Source organism: Leptosomus discolor, chromosome 12 (assembly GCF_034619465.1).
Source record: "Leptosomus discolor isolate bLepDis1 chromosome 12, bLepDis1.hap2, whole genome shotgun sequence".
Classification (NCBI taxonomy): Eukaryota; Metazoa; Chordata; class Aves; order Leptosomiformes; family Leptosomidae; genus Leptosomus; species Leptosomus discolor.
The window spans coordinates 364,281-383,219 of record NC_141402.1 but is presented as its reverse complement, the minus strand read 5'-3'; the positions used below and the strand labels follow the sequence as shown (position 1 = coordinate 383,219).

At 55.4% G+C, this 18,939-nt stretch overlaps 2 protein-coding genes across 4 annotated transcripts; one reads left to right on the top strand and one right to left on the bottom strand.

Annotated features, from left to right (window-relative positions):
- Nucleotides 1-1,339: 1,339 nt before the first annotated feature.
- On the bottom strand, nt 1,340-15,033 carry RIC8A (RIC8 guanine nucleotide exchange factor A). 2 transcript variants are annotated; one of them, XM_086471987.1, is made up of 11 exons: nt 14,993-15,033; nt 13,252-13,445; nt 10,156-10,203; nt 7,414-8,028; nt 6,696-6,790; nt 5,689-5,839; nt 4,932-5,027; nt 4,504-4,648; nt 3,891-4,035; nt 2,749-2,868; nt 1,340-1,889 (listed from the first exon to the last, which is right to left on the bottom strand). In XM_086471987.1, exons 2-11 carry the CDS (start codon nt 13,333-13,335, stop codon nt 1,769-1,771), a joined length of 1,620 nt encoding a protein of 539 aa, XP_086328113.1. In that variant the 5' UTR covers nt 13,336-13,445; nt 14,993-15,033; the 3' UTR covers nt 1,340-1,768. The 2 variants fall into 2 exon arrangements, with proteins under 2 accessions (XP_086328113.1, XP_086328114.1); XM_086471988.1 differs by lacking the exon at nt 10,156-10,203.
- Nucleotides 15,034-15,329: 296 nt separating this feature from the next.
- BET1L (Bet1 golgi vesicular membrane trafficking protein like) lies at nt 15,330-18,713 on the top strand. 2 transcript variants are annotated; one of them, XM_086472236.1, is made up of 4 exons: nt 15,330-15,354; nt 15,933-16,024; nt 16,815-16,871; nt 18,515-18,713. In XM_086472236.1, the coding sequence occupies exons 1-4, from the start codon at nt 15,336-15,338 to the stop codon at nt 18,680-18,682; spliced, it is 336 nt and encodes a 111-aa protein (XP_086328362.1). In that variant the 5' UTR covers nt 15,330-15,335; the 3' UTR covers nt 18,683-18,713. The 2 variants fall into 2 exon arrangements, with proteins under 2 accessions (XP_086328362.1, XP_086328361.1); XM_086472235.1 differs by having other exon boundaries at nt 15,336-15,389; nt 15,938-16,024.
- The last annotated feature ends 226 nt before the right edge of the window (nt 18,714-18,939 follow it).

The window sequence follows — 18,939 nt, the reverse complement described above, 5'->3', positions numbered from 1 at the left end:
ACTGAACTGGGTGAAGCATTCCGTCAGCTTGTCACGTCACAGAGACCATCTCCAGAAAACAAGCGCCAACTCCTCAAAGCACCCAGGCGGGAACACCAGGAAGGCCGGCAACCCCCCGCTCGCCCCCGCCGCGCACCTGCGGCCTCCCTGGACCGAGACCTCCCGGGTGCCCGACACGGTGCCCCGCTGCGGAGCCCCGCCGGCCCGTCCTGCCTCCCCACCAGAGCCCCAGCCCCAGCCCCAGCCCCGCTCGCTGCCTCGTGGGGAGTCACACCTCAGCAGACCCACGCAGCCAAGCGATCATCGCGGCTGGCCCGCGCCCTGCCAAGGCCGAGCAGCAACGCCGCCCGCACAGACAGATCCAGAGCTGGTGTGCAGTTTGCAGCCGCTACGGAGCGCTTGTGAAGGAAACGAGGAGCAGTCCTGCAAACAACTGCGTGCTGCGGGGCCCGAGGGGGCGGGCGAGGATCGTTTTGCAATCCTCAAGCTCCGGTGCTCGCTTTAACTTTGGGATGCTCCGCCTGGTTATACTCGCTGGTCGTGGTGCAGGGAAAGGTTCTGGCTTCGCCCCAGCTTAATGCTACAATTTTAGCTCCCAAATGAAAGGTGAAGTTCAGGGTGATCGGAGTAGAACCACGTGCTAGTCAGAAAAAGCCAAAGGTATTTCCTTACTTGCTCAGAGCTGTCACGTTCGATCAATCACTGCCATTTTTGTCAGGTTTTCTTTATTCTAGCATCACTTTTGCATTCCTACTTGTGATAGTAAGTTTTGGAACTCTGGTACATGAGACAGACTGGGAGATTTTCTTTAAAACAGTTTTCTTTAAAAAGAAAAAAACAAAACAGAAAGAGAGACACAAATCTAAGCCACAGTGAAGGACAGGACCAACGCCAGCCCCGGGTGCAAACAGCGGTGGACCCGTGGGAAAGCCAAGGCAGACGAGGAGGCAGCAGACAAAGCACAGGTTTTGGCCTTTCATTTGGAAAGCGTGAGATGGGGAAAGGCTAATGCCGAAAACTACACTCTGTGGCGACAGGAACGCTGCGCGGCGCCAGAGGCTGCCCGGCAGAGGGCTCCTGGCACTCACCTGCACATTGGGAACGCTGGAAGCTTCGCCCAAAGGCTTCGCTCGCCCCCGCAGCGCACACGCTGCTGCTCCCTCCGCGCTCACCTACGCACTCCTCCGTCCACACACTCCTGTTCTTGCACAGCCGCCGTCACACCCGCAGCCGCACACCGCACACACACAGGTACAGCTACCGGCTGGCGGAACGGCTGCACCACGCCGGGACACCCCGCAGACACCGCTCCCCCAGACCTGCCCCCACAGCCGCTCACGCCCCTCTCCCGCAGTCCCACTTCCCCGGGGACAAGCGGCCGCACGAGCGCCGGCACATACACGTGATGCTCTGACGGTGGGACAAAGATCCTCCCCCCACCCCTTCTTCCCAAACTTCATGTATTTGAAAAAAAAAAAAAATCCTACTGGAAAGTCCTGGAAGCAATGTGGAGTGTGAAATCCTCAAGGGTGCTGACAGGGGAGACCAAGGTGGAGCCAGGCCAAGATGACCCTCTGGAAGGAGAGGTGGTACGGAGCCAGGAAGGAGGCAGGAGGTGTTCCTTGGTGCGGACTGTGAGGGGTCCAGGCCGGATCTGGATCCCACAGGGAGAGTCCTGGCCCAGAACTAGCCTGGGTGCAGCACCAGTTCTGGAGGGAGAGGGGATGGAGGCTCCCCAGCTCTCCGAGGCTGGGGCGAGAGGTCTGGATCAGTCCAGCCCCAGGTCCGAGTCGGACGACGACCTCTCGTCAGCCATGTCGCGGATGGCGTTCTCCATGGGGGCCAGGTTGCCGCTCGGCGTGATGCCCATGGGCTGGATGACTTGCTCTCTGCAACAGGCAGGAGAGGGGGGAAGGTAACACAGATTTGCGGCAGACACAGAACAGACTAGTACCGCAGCAGAAACGGGGGGCTCAGGGAACCTGCCCGGAGGCAGCCCAGAACAACCCCAGGCCGCCACCAGAAATCCCCTTCTCGAAGCGGGGGGCAGTTCTAGCCATAAAGCCTCCAGCGCGGTGAGGCGATGGCTGGAAGCACAATCCACAGGCGTGGTTGCTCTCGGGTTCCTGGAACGGGCTCAGTTTTGGGGTCCTGCTCTGCGTGGTACAGGATTGCCAGAGGAAAACAGCGCTGGCATCAGTGTTCCTCTCCCACCAACACGCGATAGAAATACAGGCATAAACGCGCTGCCCTTTCCCCTCCCACCCTTGGGGGTGGTCTGAATGCAGCTGCCAGCCTCTGGGATCCCCTATGGCACCTATTAATGACAGATGACAGCTGACTGAAGAAAGCACTCCTGCAGGGAAAGGGCTTGGTGGCACTGGCTGCCATCTGGCCCCAAAACGCCGTTTCCTACTGAGCAGCCTTGCCAGGACAGCGCTGCTGTTCTGACGGAGCTCCTGGCCAAGCCCGGCGAGGCAGCAGGTGCCTGGAAACACAGCACAGGCACGCAGAGGAATTTCGCAGTGGCCATCATGCCAAAGGGCGGGGGGGGCTTGCAGTGCCTTCCTCTCCACACGACAGGACGCAGCTTAAGGCAGTATTTCCACACACACCTCCCCACTCTCTCTCGCACCCCTTCAATCAGCAGTGGCCTTGGGAACACCCTCAAAGAAAGGTCTGTGAGTAATCTAAGTCACAGATGTGCAGGTGCTAGCGCAGACGTGAGCACACACCATCTTCTAGTACCTGGACAATTTGTCAAACATGTTGACTAACTTCATGGCTTCATACTCCTTCTGCTCTTCAGTCATCCCTTCCATGGGGTTGGGTAGTTTCTCCTCGACACGTCCCGTCACAGGGTTAATGCTGCAAGAAGAACAGCGAGGCTGGGGTGAAGGAGGGAGGTAAAGCAGAGGACTGACAAAAGGGCTGTTTAAAAACCTCTTTCACCTCTGCTGAGCAGAGGAACGCAACGGCAGGGCTGGTCATCATTGCTGCTCGTCTCATTAGCCCCAAGTGCTATCGCAGTGCAATGTGGTGCTTCCGACCTCTTCCTGTACGTCCCACACACAGGTGTGACCCCCTTACAAATCCCTCCCATTTCTCTGGTGTGAGCAACACCCCCATCCTGCCACTTCCACGGTGCAGTTTTAAACCAGGCACACAAAGGCAGACGACACTTCTTCCCTCTCTTCCCTTAAGTCAGGAGGCAAAAAGCTAACACAGGAAAAACCCCAACCTGTAGACCACATTGGAGAGGATGCTAGAAAGTATGGGACCCACAGCTGAGCACAGGCCTGGAGCTCTCCCTGCACACCCCTCACCCTCAAGTTACCACCACCCTCTAGCAGGCAAAGAAAAAAAAAAAAAGCAAACAAAAAACCCAAACCACCAGCTCACTCCAGCACAGGGCTCTGGAGACGGAGAGGAGTAACTGGCACTTCCAGCCTGCCCCAAGAAGGGAGCACCCTTACCACAGCGCACAGTGAGAGCCTGCCACCGTACTGGGATTTGCAGACGCCCAAGAAGGGTGTAAGACATGGATTGGAGAGAGATGAACTGCCACGTGCCCACCACGAACAGGACTGGGGCAGAACGGGCTCCAGCTGAAGGAACCCACTTTGCTGTAGAGCCTGTGCCCAGCTGCAGGGACTGCATATACACCCTGGCGACCACCCGCACGTGAGCAGCTCGGCCATGGAGGCATTTCACCCGAGGAACAGGCAGAGAGGGTGGAACGGGACACCCGAGGTCAGGGTGAGACTGCTCAGTAATGCGGAAGGAAACACGCACGTTGAGAGCGGGACAAGGGAGACGGCAGGGAGGCAGATGGAGTGGGAAGAAGGCGTAGGAAGAGAGCGCTATAGAGGGGGAGCAGGCTTCTTTACTTGGGCTTTGCCTCTTTGTACTCCTCAGTGTCTGTGTCTTCGTCTTCCGAGTACTCTCCCTCTTCCCGACCGCCAGCCATGAGGCCTCGTGCTGCCAGGAGCCCAGCTGCATTCCCGTAGCCCGTGTACTTCACAAACCGCGACACTGCCGGGAGAAGGGGAGAGAGACCACCCTGTGCTTCCCCTCCCGCCTCTCCAGCCCCGTCTGCTCCTGTGCCCCGCAACAGCAAGATCGGTGCAAGGCCACGGAGACCCAGAAACGCCAACGCCTCTTCGAGCTCTGGCAGGGAGCACGGCTCCCACACTGCCACCAGGAGCGGCAGGGACAACACCCACGGGGTGGGGGCCTGAACGCTGGCCAGGTTGTCTGCAGGGTGTTGGGGTGTCCTCCAGCAGAGCTCTTCACTCACCGCTGCCACGAGAGGCAGCAGCTCCTTCCCACCGAGCACTCGGGTACACCGAGTAGGGACAAGCGGAGAGCGTCTGGCCCAAGGGAAGGCAGAAGTTCCTGTTGGCTGCAGGGGGTCACCCATCCCACGCTCCCTGGCCTGCCCAGAGGCCAAGCTCCAGGACTGCCGGCCACCAAAGCCCACAAGAAGCCCCTGCAACTCACCGCTCTCCTTGCAGAGCACAAAGAGGAACTCCGCCGCGCAGTGCTTCACGTCGGTGTCGATGTGGGTCATCAGACGCACCAGCTTGTTCCGCAGCAAGTTCCCCACCTCTGGCCGATTCCTCACGTCCCGGAGCGGAGGCAGCACCTACAAGGTGACAGCGAGGAGTGATCAGTAGAGCTGGAGCAGTAACGGCAGGTCAGACAGGAAAATACACGTGCATTTTACAAATCAGCTCTAACAAATCCACAGAGTGCGGGAGATGTGGAAAAAAACACTGTGGGCACCAAAGACCCCAACCACCCATACAACAGAACCTAGTAAAGAGACAGGGGAGGACTGCCTGGAGGATGGCCATGATCAGGCAGTTCGCTGTTCTCCTCTCTCCTCAGCACAGCATCATTCCACTTGTGGCTGAACCACGGCGTACCTTTGCCTTCAGGAACTTCCTCGTCTGGCGGTGGACTCGGGCACTCTCAGTCAGCAGGTTCAGCACAGGGGTCAAACTCTCCTTCAGCTTGTGTCCCTGCAGAAGCGTCCACAAAACCACCAACACGTTAGTCACGCTGAGCTCAACTTGTCTGGCTTGCAGGGGAGAACATGAGCGCACACCCTCAGGGAAACAGACGGACACCGAAGCTTTCCAGCCTCTGCTACAGGCGCTTCAGTGCTTCATCCCTCCTCAAACCACACGGCTTCCCAAGCCCTGCTCTGTGGCATGGCAGCGCTAGAAATGCTTGCGCAGGGCAGCCAGAGTAAAGAAGTGCAGCGGTAACATTTGGAGACCCTTTGGAATAACTCCCGAGACCCGAAACCACAGCCAGCCTGAAAACAAGGCAAATTCAGGTTCCCTGAAGCTGCCCACCCGACCACTACTGAGTTGAGTGAAACAGAGCACCGGCCTTTCCACCACCCGGCGAACCACCCCCTGTTCAGCCAGCCTCCCTCCCTGCAGCTCACAGAGCAATGACGCAGTCACCCTCCCAGTCGACAGATGTTGTTTTAGTCCTACCACCTGTAACAGTTCCCTCTGCTAAAAACCGCCCCTTCTGTAACGGGATATTTCCAAACAACCGTGCCTCGCTGGTGCTCCTGGGGTGCCGGCACCGGGCTGGAGGAAGAGGTGCCCTGCAGTGACCACGGGGAAACGAGCGGTGACAAACTCACACAGCAGCCACACAGCTTACCCTGTCAAGGCGCCGCTCTAGGAAATCCAGCAGGATGTTGACTGCGTCCATGTTGACACCCATGTACTCGAGCGAGCCTGGCCGGACTTTCGGGGTCAGAAGGACATCCAGACATTTCAGGGGCAGGTTGCCCAAAAGGTTAACTGTATGACTGAACATATAAAAGGGAAGTGAACACACAGTCATGGATCTCTGCTTGCAGGAGTTCTTCAGCTATCCAGACATGAACGTTGTTACGATCCTCCAGGAGCGTGAGGACCCCAAGACCCAAGCTGTCTGCATGCCAAGCTCCTCACACCACTAAAAGGGAATAAATTAAACCGCTTTTTGGGTAGCTGAACTATTTGCTGGGAGTCCAAAGAGACTTCAGTGACAATTGAGAAACCATGGATCTTCACACAGAGGCCAAGTGGGACCAATCTGGGTGGTCAAAGGTCTTTCTCTAGGGTCTCCTGCGGCATCAGTCCTTCTCACCTTGATGGTCGATGCAGTGCATTGCTTAGGAATCCTCTGACTATAGTTTTCTGGGGGACAGGATGGTGTCACCTCCTTAAAGCTGCCACCCCTCAACCAATAATGCTCAGCAATGTGACACAGGCAATTTCTCAGCATGGTTCAAGAGACAGACAGTTAATTAAGGCCACCCCACGAACTCTTTAATTAAAGTACCAAACATCTGCTCTGGCAAGTCGCCCGCTGAAGCAGGCGGCACTGCTGAGGAGGCCTGACACGGGATACTGAACATGGCCGTGGGGGCCGGGCAGGCGTGGAGAGACCCCTGCTCCCGCGGGCAGGCCGGGAGGGGCGGCACTGGCACGTCTCGTTCGGCCGCAGGAAGGGCAGGGCCACTTCTGAGTCCTCGCAGCGCGAGGAACCTGCAGGCCAAACCGAAGACGCCTGCTTGAGCGTTAGCGGACAAGCAGGGGATGTCAATGCCGAGGCCAGGCAGGACTTGCCTGGGGGAGCCCTGTTCCCAGTGAAGGTCACAGCCCAGTTATCTAACAGACCTGTGGAACTCCTCTGTCCGGTCCTCTCCATCCGCAGAGATCATGAGGCAGTGGCGCAGGAGGGCACCCAAGTGCCGGTACAGAGCAGCATCTTCCTGGTCCCAAAACAGAAAACGAAAACCTTGATCAGGAAAGAGGATCCTCCACACCACAGAGGCTGCTGCCCCCGCAGCCCACAGCCCCGTCCCTCCCTCCAGCAGGGCTGACAGCAGGGTGGAGCAGCCTCCTAACCCTCTTTTTGATGTCAACACACACTCTTCCTGCTGCCCAATACCTTCCCCCTCACTCTACAACACTGAGTCAAGGGATGGAAAAGGCCCCAAAACAGGCCCACGGATTAGTCGGAGATGTTCTCCACCACACCTTCCTTCAACCTTGGCCAGAAGGTGAAAGAGTACCAGGCCACACTCAGAAGTGAGTTATCGGGGGACTCCGCTCTCCCACTTGTGCTACAAACCACATTATCCTGAAGGAAAACCACCCAACTTTTAAATTGCAATGCTCTAGAAGTCTTAAGGCTTAATAATGCCCTGGATAGAGGCAGTGCTCTAGGGAGGAAGGTCCGGACACAAGTCTCTTGCTGCCCTGACACACACCCGCGGGCTGCACAAGGACCAGCGTGTAACAGGAGGAAAGACAAGCAGATGACAAAACCAGTAGCCAACCCACCGCCCGGAGACACGCGAATGCAGTGGGGTGGGACCCCTGAGGAGCTCACCTCATCCACCTCTCTCTTGCTGGAATCAAAGGTGATATTGAAGAGCACTTTCAGGATCTCCATAGCTCGCTCCGTCTCCTGCCGAGGCAAAGGTGGGAGAAGGCCCTCCTCGGTGGCCACTTCGTAGGGGTCCATCCACTTCACACCAAGGGTCAGCTCCAGAGTGTTTGTCATCAGGCTGACGCCCCTGAGCTCCTGGGCTAGCTGCTGCCGGACGTCCACCCTCAGCGCCGTCAGCAGGAACAGGAGACGCAGGTCAAAGAACTTGACCTCGTGAGGCAGGCTCCTCTCGTTGTACAGCTTGATGCGCTCGGCCAGGCCCACCACCAGCCGGGCTTCAGCTGTCAGCTCCTGCGCCCTCGGGCTGCTGAAGACAATGTTGCAGAGACATTTGAGGGACTCCAGGATTACGTCCAAGTCTGGGACCTCCCGGATGAGCTCCTCCGAGTAATCAATGCCAGCGTGCCTGGAGAGGGTCTTCAGGCCTTCCCTGGTGGTGAAAGGGTCAAGGCAGTACTTGTCCCGGGACAGGATGCGGATGCTCTCCAAACAGGCGACCTGGCAGGACGGCTGCAGCTCTCTTTCCAGGAACTTGATCAGCAGCTGGGCCATTTTCTGCGCAGTTGGAAACAAGTCCTGCCTCACACACTGACACTTCCCCGCGCTCCCCCCAGCCCCGTAATGCTCTGCCGTGGAAGACGCGAGCGTCATCTCGAGACGGGCCTGCTAACGGCTCCGGCTCGGGTGTGCGCTCCACAGCACTCGGGAAGCGTTTGGCTCCGGCATCTCATCCTGGCCTGGTTCGAGCAAGGACACCCGACAAGAAACAAACAACAACGGGGAGAGTATGACCAGGCAATGCCACTATCGCCTGTTTTAGCTTCACCCACTGTCAGGGTGGTCCAGGCTGACACGGTTTACTTGACAGCTGCAAGCAAAGAGAGGGCAGGGCAAAAACGTGCCTTATGGCTTCACTGAGGAGCAAGCCCCAACTCAACAGCAGTTCTCTGCTTCCTCCGAGAGCCTTAAGATTAAGGAGGCATCTGCTTCAGGTGCTCCAGAAACAGACTGAGAAGGTTGAGAGATGCGTCAGAAAATCACCAAGGGAGGGTAAAAGGACCCCAGCGAGGCGAGAAGAGCACGTGATGCCCCAGGAAAGGAGGTGAAAAGACCTCAGGAGATTCAAATAAGTAGTATCTCCCTAAACCTCAGTGCTGTCTGGAGACCTACTAGCCCAGATCCTCAGTAGGTACAGACTGGCAGAGCTCCACTAACACCAATTCACAGAGCTGCAGATCTAAGCCTTGTGGGTAACAGCATCGCACATGTCAGCGAGCCACGCGAGGCCGCAAGAGCAAAGGTAATGCTTCACGCCGCCCAGAGCAGCGGCGTTTGAACCGTGCACAGCAGCACTTCACGTTACACCAGTCATCCACAGCCCAAACAATCGCACCTTGGTGAGCTACGCTCTCACCAGATCTCTCTAACCTAACGCTGTGTCGGAGCACGCAGCTTTCCATGCTTGTTACAAGAGCGAAGGAATCCAAGGGTGCAAGGTTTGCTACCATGCTGTGTAACTGGCTTAACACAGCCTAACCAGTTGTACGTCTTAGTGAGAAAAGGATTGAGGGAAGGAATGAAGAAAACAATCAATTTTAGTCCTTAATGTGAGGCTAGCAGAACTGAACAAGCTTTAGCTCATGAAGTATGCCCCACGGTCACGTCCTTGGGAAGTGAGGGAGCACAGTCATTCCTCTTCTCCTTCCACATGAGGAGACAGAGACAGGAGTCAAAGATACAGTCAAAAGTAACCAAAGCCTCCGACTGACTCAGGTTAAAGAGGTCTCAGAGCATGTGCCCAGTGCTAAACCTGCCAAAGAACTGAGCACCAGGAACTAGATAGTGATGCTCACTTCATATTTCATGACACACCCCAGAAGTGAGCACCCGAAGGCTGTGCTTGAACTCACAGCCTGTGTGACTGTCCCAGCTCAAACAGCGAGTCAGTGCAAGGCAAAGAGCTCAGATCTCATGAGAGTCAGTCCCACGCCTCTGGGAAAACTCCATGCTAGCGTTAGCTGGCAATGGCACAGACCACAGAGGCCTCATCCTCTACCCAGGCTGCCTGGTCCACACTCGCTGTGCTAACAACAGGCGTTAGCACAATCAACCAACGTGCTGGACCACAAAACTGATCCAGCTGGAAGATTATCCAGAAAAAAAAAAAGTTATTCTTTAGGCAGATCAGCCCACCAACCACGTGCAGCCATGCCAAGGTCTGCCCTGGCATGAACAGGCAGGAGTGTTTCTTTCCATCGAGCGCCAGATTACTCCAGCTTAAAGGATCTGTGAACGTGCAGCCTCGGCCAAATCCTGCAGCTGGCTCACAGCAGAAACACCGACCTTCTAGAGCCCTGCGTGTTGCTACGACCTCTGCCTAGCAGGCTCGTGCCACAAACACAAAGGATCACGATCTTATACACCCATGGCTGAGACTATACACGTCACACAACCCAAAGAGCTGGCTAACGCTGGAAGGATGCTGACCTTTATCCTAAACCAGCAACTACTGATGGAAAAGATGGAACCAGACACTCTGAGCACACCATTCCCTAACCAAGTTAATGAAAAACCACTCATTTCTTTCCCTGCAGGAGCTGCCACCACCAAGCCCTGCTGGACACAAGCACAGAGCAGCAGATTTACACATCCAACTAGAGGAAGAGAAAAGAGTGTGCCTACCTTCCTCTCTTCCCGCTCCTCATCGTCAAAGGTGAAGCACTGAGATTTCTGTGGGGGCAAAACAAAAGCAATCAAAATAAGTAATATGTTAAAAACCCCACAAAACAGTTTCCCCCAGGCAGGGGAGGGCTGTTCAGCTGGAAAGCAGCAGGGCTAAAAACATACTGCAGAAGCAAGCGCTGCTTCTGAAGAACAGTGCCCCGCGGCAGAGAGGCAGGGAATGGGCACGGCAAGGAGGGCCCCAGGGCTCAGAGCCCACGGCGTTCGTGGGGTTTGTGACGAGCGGCACAAGCTCCCCAGGAACGGGGCAGAAGGAGAACTTTTCTGCCACTGAGGTTTTCGCTTCAGTCCTGCCTTTTCTTTCCAACACCGTTCCTCCAGGCAACTCCAACTACGTGCTTCACAACTGGGGGGGACACGAATCTGGTGGGAAAAGCAAGAGAGATGGACCACGCCACCAGGTCTGAAGGGCTTTTCCTTGACTGAGGTCCCCGCTGTTCTGCAGGCCCCTGCTTCTCTTTCATCCTCGAAAAACGCCTGTCTGTGATGAATATTATCAGTTGCCCTCCATGGCAGAGCCCGACTGCCACAGGCCAAAGCTGTGCCCGTCTGACGGACGGACTTACTTTTAAATGGGGCAGCAGTAAAGTAGGTATTCATCACGATCCAAACATCCTGTAATAGCTGGCAATTCCTCTGCTCAGTGACACCACCAAGCTGTGCCTACACATTTCTCCCCTTCATATTTATTGTTCCTTCTCCTGACCAAAAGAGTCCCCTTGTTACTTGCAAACAGATCCTTGCGGTTCTTCAGGTCACGTTCTTTAACACAAGAGACGTGATCTCTACACCTCCATCATGTCCCTCCCCTCAATAAACAATCCTGCTCTTTGTTCACAGGAAACATTTCTGTGTTTCTCACTATTCTGGCTGTTCTTCGATAGACAGTCGCCCTTCTGGCTACACCTGCCTCCAGTGAACAGGACAGTACAGGAGATCACAGGCACCCTGGTGAAAAGCAGCACTTTCCAGTGAACGATGCAATCCTCACAAGAGCAGCTGGTCCAAGCTTTGAGAACAAAAATCTTTAAAATCTATAAAACACTAGTTATGTACACACAGATACAGCTACATTTGGAGAGATGTGCAGATATAACTGTATCATAGTTCTCCCCTCATTTTCTTAGCGCTCACTGTCACCTTTTACTGAGTTTCACTGCTTACACTTATGGAGCTGCTCAATAATGCTCCATTACCACAATCCATCATTCATATACTCTGGACTTACTCTTCTCTTGAGTGACCACAATACATGGATACCCCATCTACGGCTCCAAGCAGCTGAGCTCACCTCCCACTGTACTGATCACCTGACGAGCCGTCCGTTGTCCAGCTCTACCCGACTTCCCACCCAGCAAAGCCCAGGACAGACCGCACTGAGTTTTTGGAGACTGCAGGTGTTCCCTGCCTCCTCTCTCTGCAAATGCGGTCCTCTGTGCCATTCACTGCCCTTTTTAGGTGCTGCCAAAGCCATTTTAGGCAGGACAGTTTGCAGATTAACTGTGTGACAGTCACCGAGATCCCAGGGATGGCGGCGCTCTCTCTAGCCGACAAGCAGCCGCGACGGGCAAGGCAATGCCGACATGCCGCTCGAGAAGCCTCAGGTGCGGAGGCAGGAGAGCTGTGCCCTGTGGTGCCGTGCCAGGGGCTGCCCCCTCGTGCCTCAGCGCTGTGGCACCACGTCAGGAGGAGCTGGCGGTTCAGCCCCGGCACCGACGTGCTCTGCAGACAGCCACGCCGCTTGTCCTTCTCCCATCGCATCCTCTTTGCCGGCTCCTGTAGCCTCCTTCGTGTACATTTTTGCCATGCCTCTGGTTTCGCTTGAGCTGCAGTTTATTCCCGGCAATCAAAAACCAACTGCGCATGCAACAGTGGGAAAAGGATACAGTACCACAAATTTTTACTGTAAAAAATGATGCAAGGAAGTTGCCGAGTTTATCTGCAGTTTCATAATCCTCTTTGATTGCTCCACTTCTAGACGGGCTAGCAAACCCACTGACATTCTCACAAGTTTCCTACGCTTGATACACTGACAAAGGATCCAGCTGGAGGAGTTTGACAGAAAATATTGTGGTTTGATGCCTCAAGCTGGTTACACATCAAACTCTGTTTGCACTCCCGATTTCTCCAGCATTACACCCGCTGTAGGTGATGTTAATCCTTCTGTCTTTAACAGTGACCCACTCCTTCTTAGCCAATACCTCCCCCGTTTCAAAACCGATGGCTGGAAATAGTTGCATGCTCTCCCTCTTGCACGTTCGTGCAAAATATTCACAGGTTTTCCCCGCTGGTTTCCCACCTACTCAAGAATGGTGCAGAATGAGTCACGGAGATCTGCAGGGCCAGCCCTACCCTGTGGAAACACTCCGAAGGAAATTTCCCTGACAAAGTCTATTTCAAAAGGGATGTACCCCCACAGACAACCTTTTGCCACTTTAAGGCTAGAAACACCTCCGTCTCTGCTTCCCAACCACTCTTTTTTGATATGCTGTATTTGTTATTCACTGCCTATTGCCAGCTTTCAGATCAGGCACCTGTATCAAATTCCAGCAGCCCGTCCCTGTCCGCCCCTAACGATCTTTTACTTGCAAATCACGACAACCAATTCACCTGCAGCTCCTCCCCAGGCCTCAGCTTTATTACCTTCAAACCTTGCCTTAACATAAAAGCTCCTCCTACTCAGTCCTCACACCGAGGTTTATTTCCCCAACAGGTTTTACTTGCGATCCAAATAGTAATCATCATAATAAAAAAAAAAAAAAAAAACCCTTCTACATGCTTTACTTCCAGTATACAAAGGAAACAAGATAAAGAGAGGCTGCTTAGCTGCTTCCTAGCAAAACATCAAGCAACACACCATCTGCAAGCAAAAGACGAAGCAGTCTGTAACATTTTCATGGCAGTAACGCGCAGACAGATGCGCTCGGAGGAGACAGACTGGGCGGGTGGCACAGAAACCCCACAACATGGCCAACCTGCCTGCAGGCCAGCAAGCAGCTGCAGCTGGTGTCAGGCAGAGGTTCAGCGCTCACTCACCTCCTGGTTGTAGATCTGAAGCACCTTGAGAACTGTGTCCTGCTCCCCGCTTTCCACGGTGGCTACCACAGTCCTGAGCTCCATTATTGCCACAGCTCAGCTACAGCGGGAGGTGAAACCAGGAGGAAGGGGAGCGAGAGGGCTTCCAGGGCTCTGGATAACGGTGATGCAAAAGGACCTCGACACACAGATGTCTGAGAAGGAGAGAGAAAGGGGTGGGGAAAGGAAGAAGGAAAAAAAAAAAAACAACAGAAAAAACCCAAGTGAGATTGCTCATGCTACTGCATCCATAAACGCAGAGCAGATGGATAACACGAGTAAAACCAGCAGCCAGCTTCCTCTCTCTCCCTCTAATCCTCTTCTCCTCTTTGCTTTTCAATGTTTAATATATGCCCTCCCAGTAAAGCACTCGGGGAAAACCTTCCCCCCACCCAGCCAGGGGATTAACACAGAGCAGATAACAGCAGCTCCCTGAAATAGCTCTCTGCCTCCTCCTCCCTTGGCTGGCCTGATTTCTGTTACTGCACAGCAGAATAAAAAATAAAATATCCAGAAACATTCCTGTGGAGTAAAAAGGGATGGAGAGGAAGGACAGACAGACAGGAAAGCATCCTCCTGGCTTGAGGCGGAACTACCTTTTAAGGTGGTGAAAAGAAAGAGATGATGAGGATTTTGTGGCCGTCGCTGCTTCGGGCGGTCAGTGCCCGAGACCGGCTGCGCAGCAGATTATGGCAGATACGCCGCACACGCAGCCCGGGGACGGCTGGCTTCCACAGCTCAAACCTTCATACCATTACACGAGATAATGTGCCTCATGATAACAACGTAAACGAGCAGATGCGCATAAAGACATGGATGACGAGATTATTTTAGACACGGGCACAAGTTTAACAGCTTGCAGAGCCACGCGAGTCCCCAGTGTTGGAAAGTAACTCCTAATGGTGGAAAACCTGTCAAATCTGAGCACGTACGTGAGCTCACACACCCGTTTAGACTCCGTGTAGCTCTGCGCCGCGCTCTGCAATACGGCCAAGCGCTGGTCGCACCCAAGGACAAGAAAGCGCGCTGACCCTGGGACCCTGCGCCCAGAGCCCCTGGGGTTTTGGGAGATCACAGGGGAGCACCAGGGCACCCATCCCCTCCTGCCCCAACGCAGCCAAAGAGGGGTTTGGGGGACCAAGGGCAAGTCCTGCATTTCGAAAGCCAGAAAAACCACGAGAACAGACGGATCAGCTCCCCGGGGGCAGGGGGCACGGCACCCCCAGCGCCAAGGGCCCGGGGCACCAGACGGCCTCCTCTCCGTTCTCCGGGGGGAACGGCAAGAGTAGATCACAGCATCTATCATATTCCCCCCTCACCTTTCCATACCCCTCCCCAGCTGCCTCCTCACACTGTTACCTCCTTCCTCTACCACTTTTTGCACCTTTCAAAACCCCTTCGAGCCCTTTTTTTGGCCCCAAAAGAGCCGGGCAGAGCGCAGCCGGTACCTGCGGCACGTAAACCCCCGGAGACGGCCGAAGCGGGCCGGGGCGGCGGGGCTGGGCCCGACCCCGGCCCGCCTGGGCGGGGGTACCCCGGGCCTCCCGCCGCCGCCCTTCCCGCGTCGCCGGCCCCAGCAGCGGGGCGGGAGGCTCAGCCCTGCGGGTGAGGGCCGGCCCGGGGAGCGGGGGCGGCCAGGCCGGGCCGCCGGTGGGGGAGAGGGGCAGTCACCAAGCTGGGGCGGGGAGGGAAGCGCCGTTACCTTCCTCTCCGCCACTCCGTCTTCCTGCCTCGTTTCCTGGCCCCGGCCCTCCCCCGACGGGGCTCCGCGGAGGAGGCCGCCGCCTTGCGCCCGGGGCTGGCCGGGGGGCGGCCCCGGGGACGAGCCGGGCAGCGGGGACGGGCCCGGCCCTGGGGAAGGACGCGGCCCGGTGCGATAGGCCCGAGGGGGCCCGGTGCCACCCGGGAGAACGGCAGCTGCCCCCCCCCGCCCCGCAAGGGACCGAGGAGCCCCGCCGGGGGGGAGCGGGGAGGAGGGCGGCGGACATTTTGTGGAGGCGGGGGCCGGCGCGGCTCCGCCCGGCGAGGCGGGGCCGGCGGCCGCCATGGCGGAGTGGGGCCGAGGTGAGGGGCTGGGGGGCGCCGGGGCCGGGCGGAGGGTTCCCCGCCGTTGCCGTTTGGGGGCGGCTGGGCGAGCGTCCCCGCCGCCGCTGGAGGGGGAGCGGGGCGCTCCCGCCGCCATTTGGGAGCTCCTGAGGCCTGCGGCCCGGCCCGGGGAGGGGAGCGGCCCGTCCGCCCGGCGCCCCTGGGCGGAGGCAAAGCCAGGAGAGCCCCGAAGTGAACTGAGGGGCGAAGTGGCCCGGATTTGCTGGGTTTCACCCAAATCCCTACTGGGACAGCGCTGGAGGCGAAGCCCCTGCGCTGCATCGCGCTGCTGCGGGTGGCAGCGCCTCGGGGCACCCGTCGGGGTTTCTGACCCCGTCCGTTTGGGGAAAGTTTGGTACGTTTGTGTCAAAAAGACTTCAGGAGCATCTCGTGGCGCTAAGCGGTGCGAGGAGGCAGCTGTAATGGCCTTCGTGGCAAGCCAGAGACGGGTCGGGCAACAAGCTCACTCAGCCTTGCCGGCCACGTTGGGTGAGCCAATACAGCGGTACTTGGACCAGGCCAGATAAAACACCACCCTCCTCCTTTTTCCGCCCCAGGTCAGAGTCCGAGTGCCGTGGAGGATATGCTGGATGTTGAGAACAAGCGCATGGCAGACAGCCTGGCCAACAAGGTCACCAGGCTGAAGTCGGTGAGTTGCCGAGTTCGCGTCAGGTGCCGCGGTGAAGGAGGGACAGGGCATCAGTTACTGAGGTTGTGTGTGCAGGGTCTTGCGGGAGATGCAGGCCTGGGGTCAATACGGAGTGGTTCCTGTGTAGTAATGACTCTTAGTTGTTGGTGATACAATGGCCAACTTTCCCTTGTGAAATAGTAGGGCTGGCTTTATGAATTTCCACTTTCCTTTTGAGGTTTAGTAACATCATCTCGTGGGAATGATGTGGGTTTTGCAGCACTCAGGGAAGGAGTTTTAGGCACAGAGAGAAACATAAAAGCTGCACAGAGGTGTATTGCTAAGGGCACCTCCTCGGGGAAAAGTCACAATAAAAACGCAGGTAAATTAGTTTTGAAAAATGCACATGTCTCTATGTAAGTGGTGTTCTTAAAGCTAGTTTGCTCCTAGTAACATCAAATACTTTGATTTAGAGCTTAATAGAAGCCAGTGAGTTGCCTTGTAGAAGAGAAGACTCTGAGTTCCTGCTGTTGTGTCCCAGTGTTTAAATGTTCCTGTCCTGTATATGACAATTTCCGAATGTCAAACTTTATTTTCAGTGCTGCAGAGCTGAAAAAGTTCGACAGCCTGAAACCGAAGTGAGAATCTTGCTCCTCTACCGAGCAAGCCTGTGTCTGTCTATGTAGGAGACAGGGAAGCAGCGGCTTGCTTTTCTAATGGGCATTTCAGACTTTACCAACAGTAGACGCGTTAGAGGTTCTCTCTACATTAGTAGCTCATTAACACCCGTTTCCTCCCTTATCCTCTGTAGCTGGCTCTGGACATCGACAAAGACGCTGACGAACAGAACCGTTACCTGGACGGCATGGTAAGGAACCAACGAAATGTAAAAGGCACGACTGCTTTTGTGCTGGCTCTCAGCTGTTACCTTAACCGTCAAAGTTTAAAGTTAGCAGACAAAGTTAGATCCCAGCGGTCGGTTTGGCAAACCAGGGAACGTAATGAAAGCCATTTCCAGTGGACTTCTCGGTATATAAACATCAGCTACTGCTAGTATCACTTTGTCCAAATGGGTGACCCGGATGGTATCCAGCGTCGGGAAAGGCTGATGTAGGACAGCACACCTCAGAAATACAGCTGGAGATTACCTCCTTCCTAGGATTAAAGAGCTGCCTCCTGTGGCTAATGCTGGGAGATGGGCCTGTTCCTCAGCTGCTCCTGAGGTTGTTGGTCTTGCTGTATAAATCTGTCAGGGCTACTTCTGTGCCAAACACAGGCTGCCTGTCAGGACTTGGTAGTGCCCTGATGTCTTTGGAAGGAGCGAAGCTGATGCTCTGGGTCCACTCAGGTTGTTCGGAGCCTGTTCTGCCATCTTTCTGACACATAACGCCCGATAAAGCCAAAATCGCTTTCCAGAGTAATCTGATGGAAAATCACAGTGCACTGGGGAAAGGCCAGAGGAGCACATTCCTGCAGCAGAGGGGTTACCTGCTGAGGCTTTTTGGGAGAAAGGCCGTTTGTTAATGGAGCTGTGAGAGGAAGGGAGTCAAGCCCAGAAACTGGAGAAAGAGATTAGCACCGTAACGCTGGTGCTTGGGGAGGCTTTTCCGCACGTGCCGGATGTTGGAGGGCTGGTGCGTGGCAGCGAGAGAAAAGATAATTGTGGTGGTGAAACCAGTTGAGACAAAGGTGTGAGCTCAGCTTGGAAGTTTAATAACCTTGTACCCTGACAGTGTTGGAGTGTCTGAAACGGGTGTTTGCTGAGCCCGAAAATCAGGAGAACGGAGAATCAGAGTAAGAGGTACAATGGCAAAAGACCTTAAAGGAGGAGCCTTCCATCAGCATGAAATTGTGCTTCTGTTACAGAGAAGGTTTTGAAGCATTTCAGGAGCCACATGAGCAGAAGCTCCGAGTAGTTTGTGGATAAGGAAGGCAGACCAGAAGTCAAAACGAAAATGCCTGAACTGCACTAATTTGGGAATTGTTTGCCACCCTCTGGTGGAGTTGTGCACGCCTGCCGTCCCAGGCTGATGGAAAAACAGACCTAATGGCAAGAAATTGCCCCTTTTTCTGTGCCTGTGCGCCTGCCCCGGCGCGTTAATGGCGTTAATGGCAGGAGCCTCGCGTGGGGACCTCTCCTTTGGGTGAAGCCTTCACTCGTAGGGTGCTGCTAACCAGCTGTTCCCAGCAGAGCGAGCTGCATGGGGACAGTCCGGCAGCGGGTGCTTTGACCCTGTTTCAAAAAAGGGGAGGCAGTTTGGCTTGTGTTTGGAGCAGACCTTCCCCTGTCTTTTTTCCTTCCCTGTTTTGAGGGCGGTGGGAATGGTGCTGCTCCTGGAGCCTGAGCGCAGGAGGGGAAGGACTTTCTGAGAGAGACGCGATGGGTGCGGAAGGATGGGCAGCTACTGTGCTGCTCCTCTGCAGACGTTTCTTAGACAGGGAGTGGGAGCTTCCTCGGGGGTATCTTCATCTGTTTATAATGCCTCCGTCTTCATTTTCTTTCTCATTCAGGATTCAGACTTTATGAGTGTGACTGGCCTGCTGACCGGCAGCGTGAAGCGTTTCTCCACCATGACGCGGTCCGGGAGGGATAATCGCAAGTTGCTCTGTTCTGTTTCAGCGGGACTGATTGTTGTTTTCTTCATCCTCTACTATCTTGTGTCCAAAGCAGGGACTTGAGCTTGTTCTGCCAGGTCTACAGAACAAAACCCACAACCGTTGACGGACTCGTTCAATGCCTTTCTCAGGCTGCCCTGTGGTGGAGTCTTTGAGGTGTTCCAGACAGACCTTCCAAATAACTTTTGTTTCCTCCAGCTTCTTGTCATTGTTCTGGCTGGTCTCAGACATGGCTTTGTAAAAGGAGTATGTTTGATTCTAAACAGATTTTCATGTCTAACAGGATTTTGATGTTGTTAAATGCTCATGCCTTTATCTCT